Below are 13,042 nucleotides of genomic sequence, written 5' to 3'. Positions count from 1 at the left end.
AAAATACAAAAAATTAGCTGGGCATGGTGATGCGTGCCTGTAATCCCAGCTAATTTTTTGTATTTTTAGTAGAGACGGGGTTTCACCATGTTGACCAGGATGGTCTCGATCTCTTGACCTCGTGATCCACCAGCCTCGGCCTCCCAAAGTGCTGGGATTACAGGCTTGAGCCACCGCGCCCGGCCCTTTTTTGTATATTCTATAACATTCTCTTTAAGGTTGCCATGGAGATTACACTTCACGTCCTGAAGTTATGACACTCTAATTTGAATTTATACCAGCTTAACTTTGATAGATACAAAAACTCTGCTCCTATACTGCTGGCTCCCCACCCCTTTCAGTTATGGATATCATAAAATTATATCTTTATACATTGTGTGTCCAAAAACATAACTAATAATTTTTTTAAAAATGCATTAGTCTCTAAAATCACATAGAAAACAAAATGTGGAGTCGCAAACCAAAGTTACAACAATACTAGCTTTTAGACTAATAATTGTATTTTATACTGGAAATTTTATGATTATTTTTACTTCTATATAAATTTTTTCAAAAGCAGTATTTTGGTTTAGGGAGAAGAAAGAAGATGAGGAAACTTTTTTAAAGACTAAGAAGGACACCGTTGTAATTCCAGCACTTTGGGAGGCTGAGGCAGGCAGATCACGAGGTCAAGAGATCGAAACCATCCCGGCCAACATGGTGAAAACCCCCTCTACTAAAAAATACAAAAACTAGCTGGGTGTGGTGGCAAGCGCCTGTAGTCCCAGCTACTCGGGAGGCTGAGGCAGGAGAATTGCTTGAACCTGGGAGGCAGAGGTTGCAGTGAGCCGAGATCATGCCACTGCACTCTAGCATGGCACTTGGCGACAGAGCAAGACTGTCTCAAAAAAAAAAAAAAAAAAAGACTAAGAAGGAAAAGGAGGAAGGTGTAGGAGAAGGAAAAGGAGAAAAGGAAGAGGAAAAAGCTGCTTATTTATCTCAGTCTCAAGTGAGTCATGACCTGTAGCATAATGCTATGGTTTTATACATGTACCTTTAGCAGAATTGCTAAGTAAAGCTCATCTATAATTGAAGACTTTTTTAGATTTAAAAGTTGAATTTAGGATCATTATGGGGTAATTAGAACTGGTGTTAACTTCCTTTTATAAACAACTAGAAAATTGGATAAAATATAAGAAAATAATGCCTTCAGATGTTGAACAAAAAGTAACCGAGGGGAGAAAGGACAGACACAAACTAAGCCTTACAGTTCCCATGGCTTTCTGCATTAAGGTAATTTCTGAAGCATTGACATTACAAAGCGGAGTTCCAGGATGGAGAGAACTATGCAGGAAAAAGAGCTCCAGAAATCTGCATATGAGTTTCCTCAAGTCAAGACTACTGGGCCATGCATACACAGAGTAAAATTCCACAAGGTCAGCAAAAAGTGGGATGATGTCAATAAAACTGAAGCAGAGCAGAGGAAGAATATGGAAATTTATTGGGTCAAACATTAACATCAAGAGGGCTAGAAAGAATAGAGGTTTAATGACCAGTTTGTGGTAACTAAGAGATCTAAGAATCTGTTGGTTGTTGGGCCCAATCTTAGCCTGGAAAGTGGGGTGTGGAATGAGAGTAATGAAGAAAGACTCATCACCTCCCTGTAGCTCTTCTTTGCATTTCTCCATGAGGGCTTTCTAAGTTGTTGAAGGTATTATGCAAAACCTACTGCCAAATTTAATTCAAAGTGATAGAATTGAATTCTAAACTATTTCTAAAATGCTGGGTTAAATCAGGATGGCTAAGTTATGCTGTGGTAACAAACAATCCCAAATATCAGTGGTTAAAGACAATAAAAGTTTATTTCTCCCCGAAATTACATGTCTCATCCAGGTTTAAGGAACAAGTGCTGACTCTGCTCCATACAGTCACTCAGGGAACCAGGCTGACAGATGTTCCACTGTCTTGCAGCTATGCCATCTGGAATGCATAGCTTAGTCACCAGAGTAAGGGAAGAGAAAAAATGGAGAATTTCATGTGGGTTTTTTACTGTCTTACCCCAGAAAGGACACGCACTAATTTCTACTCATTTTTCATTGGCTAGAGTTAGTATTGTGGCCTCACCTAACTGCAAGGGGGCCAGGAATAGAGGAGCAAATGAAATATTTAGAGAGACTTGCTGTGTTTACCACAGCTAGAAAGCTGGTGTTAACATTTCTCACCACCCAAATCTAACCTTCACTTACAAGTGGTGGGGGAGACAGTAAGCTCCCTGCTCCCCATTCAGAAAGAACAATGATTGCTAGGTACTGTCTCCTGGGAGTGTGACCATGCTTGGCTGCCTCATAGGAGACATTCGGTGGCTTCAGCCTACTCTGTGCAGTCAGAGCCCTGCCCTTCAGTCACTAAGGTTGTTTTATTTTTAGTTTCAGAAAAATCCCTGCTTTCTGAGGACCTTCAAATTCTATTTGTCTGTGTGTGATCCAAGAGCCACAGACAGATGAAATTATTGCAGTGGATGTACTGCTCTGATTATAGTAAGAATTTTCATATGGTTGGAAACTTCTGGTTAGTTCCCATTTTCCTTGCTACCTCAATATTTCCCTTGGAAATGTCGCACATGCAATGAAGGGCTTATACTCAAATATTGATTTTTCACTTGACGCTGAGGTAGAAGGTCCTACAAAAATTCTACCACCCCAACCAAACATGAGTTTGGAAGGGTAAGCCTTGAGAAATCAATCAACGTAATGGCTGGAGGATCAGATAGGAGGATAGGAGATAGGAGGATCAGAAAATCCAAGGGGGAGCTTTAGTGGAGATTTGGGATTTGAAAGGATCATACTTGGGCCGTTTACCTTCTTTTTTGGTTTCCTTTCCTCGGTACAACACCTCTTCTGATTGTATCCCTACTCCAAGAGGGTGTTTCCCTTCTATTGCATGGCCCTCCTAAGAAGTATCCTTTTAAAAGCCCATTTAGATGGCAATTTTTGCCTTTTTTAGATGGCATACATTTGGGGTGAGGTGTTAGTATGCAGAGGGAGAAAGCTCAGGAAAGAATAAGCGGGTGATACCTTGAAGTAGGAACAGAAGGGGAAAGGGTAGGAAAATGGCGCCTGTGTGCTTCTCTGAGCAGCAGGTAGTTAAGATCCACGTCCTGCCCACAATTCTCTGCAGAGCTACATCCAAACCCTGGCAGCATGCACCACTGTTTTTGGAAATATGTCACAGCAATTATATCCTTATTCCTTTTGAGCTGCTTCTTCCATAAGAAAATTCAAAATGTTGAATATAAACTTCTGTTGGTGAGTACCAGAACCTGATAGTGGAACCAATTTTCAGTTATTAAGTAGGAAAATAGCTAAATAAAAGTCAACATTTAGGCCTCATCTATGTGGGACACTGTAGAATCATTGTAAATGTTTTCAGAAAAGAGAAGCAAAGACTTAGAATAATTTTTTTAACAAACATAAAAGGAAGTAAAATAATTTCGTTTCATTTTTCTTAAGAAAAGATGGGTGGGCACAGTTGCTTACGCCTATAATCCTAGCAATTTGGGAGGCTGAGGTGGGCAGATCAGGAGTTTGAGACCACCTTGGGCAATATGGGGAAACCTTGTCTCTACTAAAAATACAAAAAGTTAGCCAGGCATGGTGGTGCATACTATGGTCCCAGCTAATAGGAGGCTGAGGTGGGAGGATGGCTTTAGCCCAGGAGGTGGAGGTTGCAGTGAGCCAAGATCACGCCAGAGCACTCCATCCTGGGTAACAGAGGAAGAAGAAAAAAAAATGCAATTTACTTTCTGTAAATTGTTCAGCCATGAAGGAAATAAATGAGTAATTTGTTAAAACTATCAACGATGACAGTAGAGAAGAATAGATGAAGAAAAGGGACATTTCCAGGGGAAAACAGAGTCGTACCAGATATAAGAGACAACTGACTGTTAGATGCCTAATTTGTGGTTATAAGAGACCCACTTGCTAGAAAGGTATGAAATAGGTGTGATAGAGACTTCCTGTAGCTTCCCCTCAAAAACTCTGCCAAGGGCTTCTGTGTTATTGAAGAAATCAGTCAAAACCAACCCTACCAGCTTGATTCACAGTTACCTTCTAAATCCTGAATGTAAAACATCCACTTTCCACTGTCCCTTGATATATCAGTGGGATCTGACTAGGGGCAGGGAGGAAGAAAGGGGACTCCAGGTGTGGAGAGGGTGGTAATCAGCCACCTCTAGAGGACCAGGCTGACTGGTAGGACCAGCAGGCAATGAGGACCTATGTGCTGGCCACCTCCCAAGCAGGACCTGGGCACGGACATGTTATTTTTCCCATTTCTCACATGAAGGATTGGAAACAGCTTCCCCAAGTGCACAACATCTGCAAGTGAGGAGACCAAACCACACACAGTTCCTGGCCAGGCTTTGAAATCCACATTTTTCCTAAAACACCTCAGACCAGCCAAAGCTAAGCATAGGGCAGGTGTGGGGAGTGGTTCAGAATGTGTGCATGGTCAGATATGAGCAAGAGAAAGGACTCTAGAATTGAGGCACTGGGCACCAGCACTTCTCACAGAACCGAGCCCAGGCCTAAGCCGAGGTGGACCAGACCTTGGTTAGCCTGATGACGGTGGGGGCAGGCAGGTGCTTACTCCACACAAGCCTCGGCCCTTCCCACAGGCCCTCCACACAAGCCTGGGAGCCCCACTTCCCGACTCAGGATCCATGACATCTGCTGGAAAGCCCTGCGTGTTCTTATGACGAGGTGGGAAGAGTGGTTCCCTGAGCCCTGATGCTGGGCCTCCCAAGGAACAGGAAGCTGAGGCTTGCCTAGCCTGTTTTACAGGGGGATCTGATCCTAAATTGTCTTCAGAGAATCTGGGGATGAATGTCAGGACTGACATATCTTATCCTCAGAAGGAGAAGGAGGACATAGCTTGGCAGACAGTTCAGGAACAAATCAGCTCTGAAAGCAAGAACCATCTGCAGACCTTCAAGGAGATGCAGAGAGACTCCCCTCTTTCCCAGTGTGCCAGCTACCAATTCCTGGCTGGAGCCCCTCCCCGGGAAAAGAGTGAGTAGCTGGGAGGGAGTGGTCAGACTGGGAGATGGCCAGATAGGGTATTTCAGCCAGAAAAAGGAAGGAGGGTCAAAAAGGGAAGTGACTGGCACGTGGCGCGCAAAGAGGGTGCTCTGAGGCAGGGACACGCTGCGGAATTTGGTGCACGTTATAATTCCGAGTGTGTTTTCCTCCCACCTGGTCACCCCTTGAATGACCAACAGATCAGAAGGGCCATAGTGACCCCAAGAAGGAGCTGTCTCATAGTGAAGCTCAGTCATGGCAGGCCCCCAGGGAGGGGAAGACAGGAAGGGGGAGGAGCTGGAGGGAGCCACGGGAAAAGCCATTGGGTAGAGGGCAAAGAGGGCCATGTGGACTTCTGGGCTAAGTGCACTAGACTGCTAGAGTCTTGGGTGTACCTAGATTTCCTGACATTCTCAAATTCACAGGTTGACCTGTGTAGCTGAGATAACTCTGAAGGTCTAGGCCAGGCTAAGATACTTTGCCAAGCCAGCAAACTTCCCTTTGGTACCTGGCAGTCTTGCCCATGAGAGAGCCTTGCCCTTCACAAAGCTTCCCCAAGAGGCTTCCAAAGTACTGACCACAATACTCTGACCAAATAAAACCATATCACAATTTTTGATCAGTTATTAACAAGGGGCTGTGGCCTTTAGTCTCTATGGAAACAATCGCAATTACAAAAACTGTAGAATCACTTGGCTGTGAAAAGTGCAGTTAAAAACTTTGGAGACCTTGAATACCCTCATGGCAGTTTTGAAGGGGTCCCTCATCTCCTGAAGCCACAGGGCACTTATTACTGAAGACCAAATCCAAGGACTATCTGCAAGGCTTGCCAAGTTGGCAGTGCCAGGGAAATGATCAACCCTCTTTCAATCTAAGAGCACTGGTGGGGAAGAAGTGGACCCTGAGACCTAAGAGGGGAACATTCTGGCAGACATGGATAAGATTTAAACCTCCAACTTCCTCTAAGCCGCACTCTCTGGAATAAGCAGTCTACCCCTGTATGAGGAAACCAGTCCTCTTCTGTACATCTCATTGTCTCTAGACCCATAAGGCCGTGTGATACAAGGCCTGCTCCGGAAGGAAATGGCCTAAACTCCAACAATCATAATCCCTTACCAAACTGTATTGGCAGAAGCCCAGACAGTATATATGGGAGTGGACTCTAAGGGAGAAGGGAAATAAGGCTCTATCCAGCTGAATTTATTGATACAGATACATTAACCTGGAATTCAAATTATATGTACTAATTTGAGCAGAAGTGAGAATTCACAACATTTTACTCAGTTCCCTGAGCCAGCTCAGACTTGGAGCCTCTTTTCTGAGACCAAGGCCAGATCTTTTCGAGGAAGGACCTACAGCTTGACTAATACAGTATACCAAGAATCTTCCCAAGCCTTCCCTCCAAAACTTGTGCAATGTACCAGGATGACTATGAACCAGAGAAAGAGAAATACTCAGACTTTTTATGAATTTTAGGATATTGGCTCCGAAGTAACATTAATTCTGAATACCCAAACTACCACCATGATCCATGGGTCAAAGAGGAGGTTTAAGAAAGCCGGGTAACAGAGTCTTTTCCCTTACCCATCTCACAGGCAATCCATCGTGGACTAAAGCACACGTTTTATTGTCCCCTCCCCCGCAAAAATCCCAGATTGTACAGAGGGAATAAATAGACTTAGAACTGGCAGAAATAAATACCACCTTGATTCCCTGACCCATGGTGGAAGGGCTGTTATAGAATAAACTCACCCTCACCAAAAGCAATACCGGGGGAAATGTAGAGATTAGAAACGTCAGCAAAAGAATCAATAGGTGCAATTGTGTGATTCCCACCATAATTCCCCACTGGTGCAGATGCCAGACTGGTCCTAAATATTGATGTCAATTGTGGCAAATGGAGTCAATTTGGAGTTGCAAATCTTTACTGGCGTAGATCAGCGCAGCCCCTGGCACCTGAATTCAGCTACGAATCTGGCAAATGCCTTCTTTTCATTCCCACCATGAGGAGAATCAAAAACAGTATGTATTTAGAAGGTAGGAAAGAGTATACTTTAACACCTTGGCCCAGAGATATTTCACTTCTCCTGTTTTCTGTCATAATAGCCAGAAGGGACCCTGATGTCCTGATGTTGCACAGAATGTCACACTGACCCATTAAATTGATGGCATTATGTTCACTGGACCTGTGATCAGGAAGTAGTAGTAGTGACTTCTCTAGATTCCTTGGTCAAGTACATGTACACCAAAGGTCAAGAGGCAGACTTCCTGAAAATTCAGGAGCCTAATACACCATGAGGTTTCTAGGGTTTCAGCTGGATAGGGCATATTGGGCTATTCCCTCTAAAGTTACAAATGTTTCCATGCTTTGCATCTTGTACCATTCACCATGAAGAGACACAATGCTTGGAAATTACTGGATTTCAGAGGCAACATACACAACTTCTGGGCGTGTTGCTCCAATCCATTTGCCAAGTAACAAATTAGGATGCTAGTTTTGAGGCAGGCCTGGAGCAAGAAAAATCTTTGCAGAAGGTCAAGGTTGTGGAGCAAGCTGCTCTGCCACTCGGGCCTTACGATCGAGCAGAACCAGTGCAAATGTGACTGGGAGACACAAATGCTGTCAGAGATGCCCCAGAGATTTTGGCTTATTTATCTAGCCTAACCTATTGTATCATTCAGAGACACAACCAGTAGGATAGATGGATAGATGATTAATTGATGATGATGATGATTGATAGATACATAGATAGATAGATAGAGTTTTATTACGGGAATTGGTTCATATAATTATGACTATGGAGGCTAAGAAGTCCCAAGACAGGCTAGCTACAAGCTGGAGTATCAGAGGAGCCAGAAGCCAGTAACATGGCTCAGTGCAAGTCCAAAAACCTCAGAACCAGCCGGTCATGGTGGCTCACACCGACATGTACGCTGGAGGAAGGGATCCCAGGGGGAATGCTCAACATCCATTTACCCCACAGTAATCTGACTCAGAAGCACCTGGTCAGTGTCTACTCTGGGAGAATAGGGTTACTGAAAACAAGAAGATATTTTAGGGGAAATAGCAGTCCCAGGACAGTCAGATAATTTTATTTCATTTTTTTTTCCCAGGATTTTAGAGTTCTTTTTAAAATTGAGATATGATTCAAGCTTTATAACATTTTGTAATTCCAGCACTTTGGGAGGCCGAGGCTGGTGGATGACGAGGTGAGGAGATCGAGGCCATCCTGGCCAACATGGTGAAACCCTGTCTCTACTAAAAATACAAAAATTAGCCGGGTGTAGTGGCATGCGCCTGTAGTCCCAGCTCCTCAGGAGGCTGAGGCAGGAGAATCGCTTGAATCCAGGAGGTTGCAGTGAGCCGAGATTGCGCAACTGCACTTCAGCCTGGGTGACAGAGCGAGACTGTCTCAAAAAAAAAAAAAGAGAAAACACACACAAAGTCAGCATCATAAGGGGATGTAGCCTTCCTACAGATGATGCTGTTCTTATGTTAATCTCAGAGACAATATGTTAAGAGAGTGGCAAGTCTGTTCCTGGTAAAATTTTAACCATTAGGATTGCAGATAAATGTTTGAATTTTGTGCCCCCCCCACCCCACCCCAGTAGTCTTTCCTCATCAGGACAGTATTTGAAGTCTGGGGGCTTTGAGTATAGTTGTTTATTCATTATCACATTTTTATATTTTAATAGTCTATAGGCTATATAAAAGAACATGGCTTTTTTGATTGATAAAAGTGATTACAGATGTTGGCTCAAGTTCAGAGCCACCATGATATACCTAACAAGAGTTCATGATTCTTTAGGTAATGTCAGAGCATTTTACATTTTTCCATCTTAAGCTTTATAACATTTTGTGAATAAGACAAGTGTTATTTAAAATTCTAGTTGTCAGCTTGCAATTGAGGCTTCCATAGTTCAGATGTTATAATATTCGCTAGGGACCCTCAACAAATGTATAAAAATATATTGCTCTATAATTCTCCTATGGCTAACCTCTGGGATAGTTCTGCCACTATATTTTACTTCTTTGCCATCAGCAAGAATAGGATCTTATCAAGGCAAGTAGGAATGTAAATGAAATTGATATATAAATGAGTTGATCTAAATGTAAAAGCAAATGAAAAATGCATGTTTTTTCCCATCAAATATGGATACCCTTATGTATAGAGACCAGTAGTCGCCTGTGGTGACTGAAACAGGATTATGTAATCCCTAAAAAGCAAAATATGGGCCGGGTGCGGTGGCTCGCACCTGTAATCCCAGCACTTTGGGAGGCCGAGGCGGGTGGATCACGAGGCCAAGAGATCGAGACCATCCTGGTCAACATGGTGAAACCCCGTCTCTACTAAAAATACAAAAAATTAGCTGGGCATGGTGGTGCGTGCCTGTAATCCCAGCTACTCAGGAGGCTGAGGCAGGAGAATTGCCTGAACCCAGGAGGTGGAGGTTGTGGTGAGCCGAGATCGTGCCATTGCACTCCAGCCTGGTAACAAGAGCGAAACTCTGTCTACAAAAAAAAAAAAAAAAGCAAAATATGTAAAAATCACAGGTATGCATTTGGTTTAGGAATGTGCTTTTGTACTTCCACTTGAATAAAAGTGTGTTTGTTTAAAAAAAAATAAAGGAATAAAAGCAATCCCTTAAAAGTACAGTTGAGTGGGTTTTTTCGCATACTCACAAAGTTGTGTGAAGATCACCAGTATCTAATTCCAGAACATTTGAATCACCCCACAAAGGAACCCTAAACCAACGATCAAACTCTCCCCATTCCCCATTTCCCAAGCCCCTAGCAACCACTACTCTACTTTCCATCTCTGCGGATTTGCTATTCTGGAAATTTCATATCAATGTCATCATACACTATTTGGTGTTTGGCGTTTACCCAGCATCATGTTTTCAAGGTTAATACCTGTGGTAGTATGGATCCACACTTCCTTTTTATGGCTGAATAATAATGCATTGTACAGAATATCACACTTTGTTTATCCATTTATCAATTGATATACATTTAGGTTGTTTTTGCTTTTGACTCTTTTGAATAATACTGCTATGAACATCAATGTACAAAGTTTTGCATGAACATATATTTTCATTCCTCTTGGGTATATACCTAGGATGGAATTGCTGGGCCATATGTCAACTTTATGTTTAACTTTTTGAAGAACTGCCAAACTGTTTTCCACAATGACTATACCATTTTACATTTTAACCAGCAATGTATGAGGGTTCCAATTTCTCTATATCCTCACCAACACTGTTTTTGTTTGTTTGTTTTAGGGGGGTTTGTTTGGTTTTGTTTTTACACATTTTTTACACATTTCTACCAAGAAAATATATTCATTAAAAATAGGCAGCATAGCCGGGCGCGGTGGCTTAAGCCTGTAATCCCAGCACTTTGGGAGGCCGAGGCGGGTGGATCACGAGGTCAAGAGATCGAGACCATCCTGGTCAACATGGTGAAACCCCGTCTCTACTAAAAATACAAAACATTAGCTGGGCATGGTGGCGTGTGCCTGTAATCCCAGCTACTTAGGAGGCTGAGGCAGGAGAATTGCCTGAACCCAGGAGGCGGAGGTTGCGGTGAGCCGAGATCGCGCCATTGCACTCCAGCCTGGGTAACATGAGTGAAACTCTGTCTCAAAAAAAAAAAAAAAAATAGGCAGCATAAGTACCATTCCGACAGCTACAAAAAGACTATAATATCTAGGAATACAGCTAACCAGGGAGGTGAAAGATCTCTACAATGAAAACTACAAAACAGTGCTCAAAGAAAATGTGGCACATGTATACTATGGAACACTATGCAGCCATGAAAAAAGAATGAAATCATGTCCTCTTCATCAACATGGGTGGAGCTGGCAGCCATTATCTGAAATGAACTAACACAGAAACAGAAAACGAAATACCACATGTTCTCACTTACAAGTGGGAGCTAAACATTGAGAACATATGGACACAAGGAAGGGAACAACAGACACCTGGCCTGCTTGAGGGGAGAGGGAGGGAGAAGGGTGAGGATGGAAAAGCTACCTACTAGGTACTATGCTTATTACATGGGTGGCAAAATAATCTGTATACCAAATCCCCATGACAGGCAATTTACCTCTATAACAGACCTGCACATGTACCCCTAAACCTAAAATAAATTTTTTTTTAAATTGGCAGCATGGCCAGGCACGATGGCTCGAGCCTCTCATTCCCACACTTTGGGAGGCTGAGGCAGAGGATTGCTCGAATCCAGGAGTTTCATACCAGTCCAGGCAACATAGTGAGACTCTGTCCCTTAAAAATAAATAAATAAACAAAAAGTAGCCATGTGCACCTGTAGTCCCAGCTGCTTGGGAGGCTGACGTGGAAGGATTTGCTTGAGCCCAGGTGGTCGAGGCTGCAGTGAGCCCTGATAGCACCACTGCACTCCAGCCTGAGCAACACAGAAAGACCCTGTCTCAAAAAAAAAAAAAAAAAAAAAAAATTAAGGCAGCACAGGTGATTGTTCTTTTCCGCATCTTCAAACTCATGGCAGTACGTGTTCATGAAACTTCTGTATTACCTAGAATTCTTTATCCATGTTAATGTCATTTAAATACTCAACCACAGAATCCAATTCTGCACCAGGGGCAGTACAGATGCAAGAGGTGGACAGGAGGCTACCATCGCACCACCGTGGCTGCACATCCACCCCGCCTCCTACCCTGCCATTCCCAGTAACGCTGGGAAAGACAGACTTAGGATGTTAATTATTAAGGACAACAAGGAAGACAACAGATAAAGAGGAGTGGTGGAAATTTTTAGGGGAAAAGGAAAGAACAGCATGTCTGGGATAAGTGAGAATTTAGAAATTGCGGGCCGGGCAAGGTGGCTCGCACCTGTAATCCCAGCACTTTGGGAGGCCGAGGCGGGCAGACCACGAGGTCAAGAGATTGAGACCATCCTGGCCAACATGGCCTACTAAAAACACAAAAATTAGTCAGGCGTGGCGGCACGCCCCTGTAATCTCAGCTACTCGGGAGGCTGAGGAAGGAGAATGGCTTGAATCCGGGAGGTGGAGGCTGCAGTGAGCCGAGATCGAGCCACTGCACTCCAGCCTGGGCGATACAGCTAGACTTGTGGAGACAGATTTACTTCTTCCCTGAACTCCGCAAGAAATTGTGTTGCTCAAATGACACTGTTGGAGAGCTTCTGAGTCACCTGACCTCTATTGCCGTAAAGTCGGATTTCCATCCATCCTTCTCCTTTTTGTTTGTGAAAGGAAAATAAATCTTGGGACCCCAAACTCACTAAGCCAAAGAGAAAAGACAAGGCTGGGAATGGGGTCGTGTAAACCTGCCTCCCGCTTTTGTTCCCAAGTAAGATGGCTACAAAAATGAACTTCTACATACCTCCCTCACATTTTGCTCACTTATGGACCCCAAGATCTTTACGCTAAAGAGCATCCGTTAAAGTTCACCATAGCAATGTAAATTGATGTCTTATTTTCACAGGTGCTGGGGAGAGGGGGCACATAGGACACAACTTAAAGTCATCCCTCTGACCACCTGAGGCAAATGCATTATCTGATTGTTTCCTTTGCCTATTGTCTATGCTACCTTATGTAAAAATACAGATTCACTGGGCCAAAGGCATGAATGACTATTTTCCCCTACCCCAACTCACATGAAAATTGTATATTTCTCTATATCCTGCCATTTCCCCTGTAAATATTGAAGCCCTCAAGAATATCTTTGGTGAAAGGTATAGACCTGTCTCCCAGGCACATGTCCTTAACTTTGGTAATTAAACCTCCTAAAATGATGATCATTTTCCTTGACTGACAGATTCAAGATGTTCACCTGATATTAACAAGACGTTATTGTTTTGAGTCATTTTTACTTTTTCTTATAATTGATTTAATGTTTTAATTGAACATTTTATATATATATATATATATATACATACACACACAAATTATTTATTTATTCATTATTTCTTTTTTTTTTTTT

The 13,042-nt window shown here is 43.0% G+C and overlaps 1 protein-coding gene across 1 annotated transcript in view; it reads left to right on the top strand.

Moving 5' to 3' along the window:
* Window positions 1-13,042, top strand: part of LOC116558723 (alpha-1,3-mannosyl-glycoprotein 4-beta-N-acetylglucosaminyltransferase-like protein MGAT4E) — a 63,927-nt gene that overhangs the window by 14,501 nt on the left and 36,384 nt on the right. The window contains exons 2-3 of the mRNA XM_032288794.1: window positions 2,406-2,516; window positions 3,157-3,284. Of these exons, the coding sequence (XP_032144685.1) occupies window positions 2,480-2,516; window positions 3,157-3,284 (165 nt within the window). The 5' untranslated portion in view covers window positions 2,406-2,479. The remainder of the gene's footprint in view (window positions 1-2,405; window positions 2,517-3,156; window positions 3,285-13,042) is intronic.

This window comes from Sapajus apella, unplaced genomic scaffold, assembly GCF_009761245.1.
Source record: "Sapajus apella isolate SASKATOON/1434 unplaced genomic scaffold, GSC_monkey_1.0 scaffold22, whole genome shotgun sequence".
NCBI classification, from domain to species: domain Eukaryota; kingdom Metazoa; phylum Chordata; class Mammalia; order Primates; family Cebidae; genus Sapajus; species Sapajus apella.
This window is presented reverse-complemented; position numbering and strand designations above follow the sequence as displayed.